The sequence below is a fragment of the Limulus polyphemus genome, unplaced genomic scaffold (genome assembly GCF_000517525.1).
Source record: "Limulus polyphemus unplaced genomic scaffold, Limulus_polyphemus-2.1.2 Scaffold20895, whole genome shotgun sequence".
NCBI lineage: Eukaryota > Metazoa > Arthropoda > Merostomata > Xiphosura > Limulidae > Limulus > Limulus polyphemus.
The window spans coordinates 1-1,306 of NW_013686505.1; the positions used below are offsets into that span (position 1 = coordinate 1).

General features: G+C 34.8%; 1 protein-coding gene across 1 annotated transcript; it reads left to right on the forward strand.

The window, feature by feature from the left end:
- Positions 1-409: 409 nt before the first annotated feature.
- LOC106477574 (protein bric-a-brac 2-like) lies at positions 410-1,207 on the forward strand. The gene has a single exon (XM_013938120.2). It carries the CDS (start codon positions 451-453, stop codon positions 1,201-1,203), a length of 753 nt encoding a protein of 250 aa, XP_013793574.2. The 5' UTR covers positions 410-450; the 3' UTR covers positions 1,204-1,207.
- The last annotated feature ends 99 nt before the right edge of the window (positions 1,208-1,306 follow it).

A 1,306-nucleotide genomic window follows, 5' to 3' on the forward strand; every position in this document is an offset into this window, starting at 1 on the left:
CACCTTCTAATGTTTTATAACAGGAACAGCACTGAAGAAAATATGTAGTGAAGTAACAAACCTTTGAGCTTTATAAGAATACTAACAATAGCGGGTTACAACGAGTATTGTTATCTAGAGGAGAAGTAACTCGTGGTTAGTCAGGCTTTAAATATCTTATATTGTCACAGGACATTTCTAATCCCTTTATGATATAACTGGGCATTTTCTAATTAAAATAAATATTACTCAAGTTTCATTAAATGTTCAATAAAGTTTAGTGTGTTAGAGAGATTAAAGAATGTGTATCTCACAGTGTAACTTGTACAATAAATACAATATATATATAATGAACCTTAAATATATTAGGAAAAACTTTTACATGTGATCAGTTTTAGAATTTCAATTTATTCTCCTACTATTAGATTTTCCTAACAAAGAGAAAGAGAGAGAACAGGTTATACCGTTGACATGGGATCTCAACAATTTTGCTTAAAATGGAACAATCACCATTCAAATCTTATCGGAGTGTTTGAAAAGTTGTTAGCCCAAGAATCCTTTGTAGATGTCACCCTAACTTGTGAAGGGAAGAAGTTGAAAGCACATCGTATTGTACTGTCCGCTTGTAGCCCATTTTTTGAAAGTTTGTTTGATGAAAATCCATGTAAGCATCCTATAATTGTTTTAAGAGATATGAAGTTTTGTGAACTGAAAGCAATTGTTGACTTCATGTATCACGGAGAGACGAGCGTTTGTCAGGAGCAACTTTCCATTCTGCTGAACACAGCTAAGTTTCTACAAGTTCGAGGTCTTGCAGAGATGTCGGGTCCTTCAACGCACCAGTCCGATGACAAAACTACAGCCGAAACCAGTAATACGACAACATCTCGTCACAAGAGAAGCGTGGGAGATCAAGAAGAACTAAAGATGAAACAGTCATCATCGTTCTCTTCTAATAACAATAGTGAAGTGTTGGTGAATCCTTATCGTCTACCTCATAAGGAAATAACTCGTTCATCTATAGACAAAAGTCCAAGAAGAGAGACATTAGGAGTTCCAGTAGAGGAATTGGATAGAACCTTTACTCTGCAACCAACTGATGATGTGTCTCAACCAACTGATGATGTGTCTCAACCAACTGATTTCTTGGAACAGTCTTTAGTAATTAGAAATGTAAGTAGTAAGTTTGTAACTCAAGATCAACAGTACTGTTTCACTAAGTAGTAAGTTTGTATCTCAAGATCAGTAGTACTGTTTCACTAAGTAGTAAGTTTGTAACTCAAGATCAACAGTACTGTTTCACTAAGTAGTAAGTTTGTAACTCAAT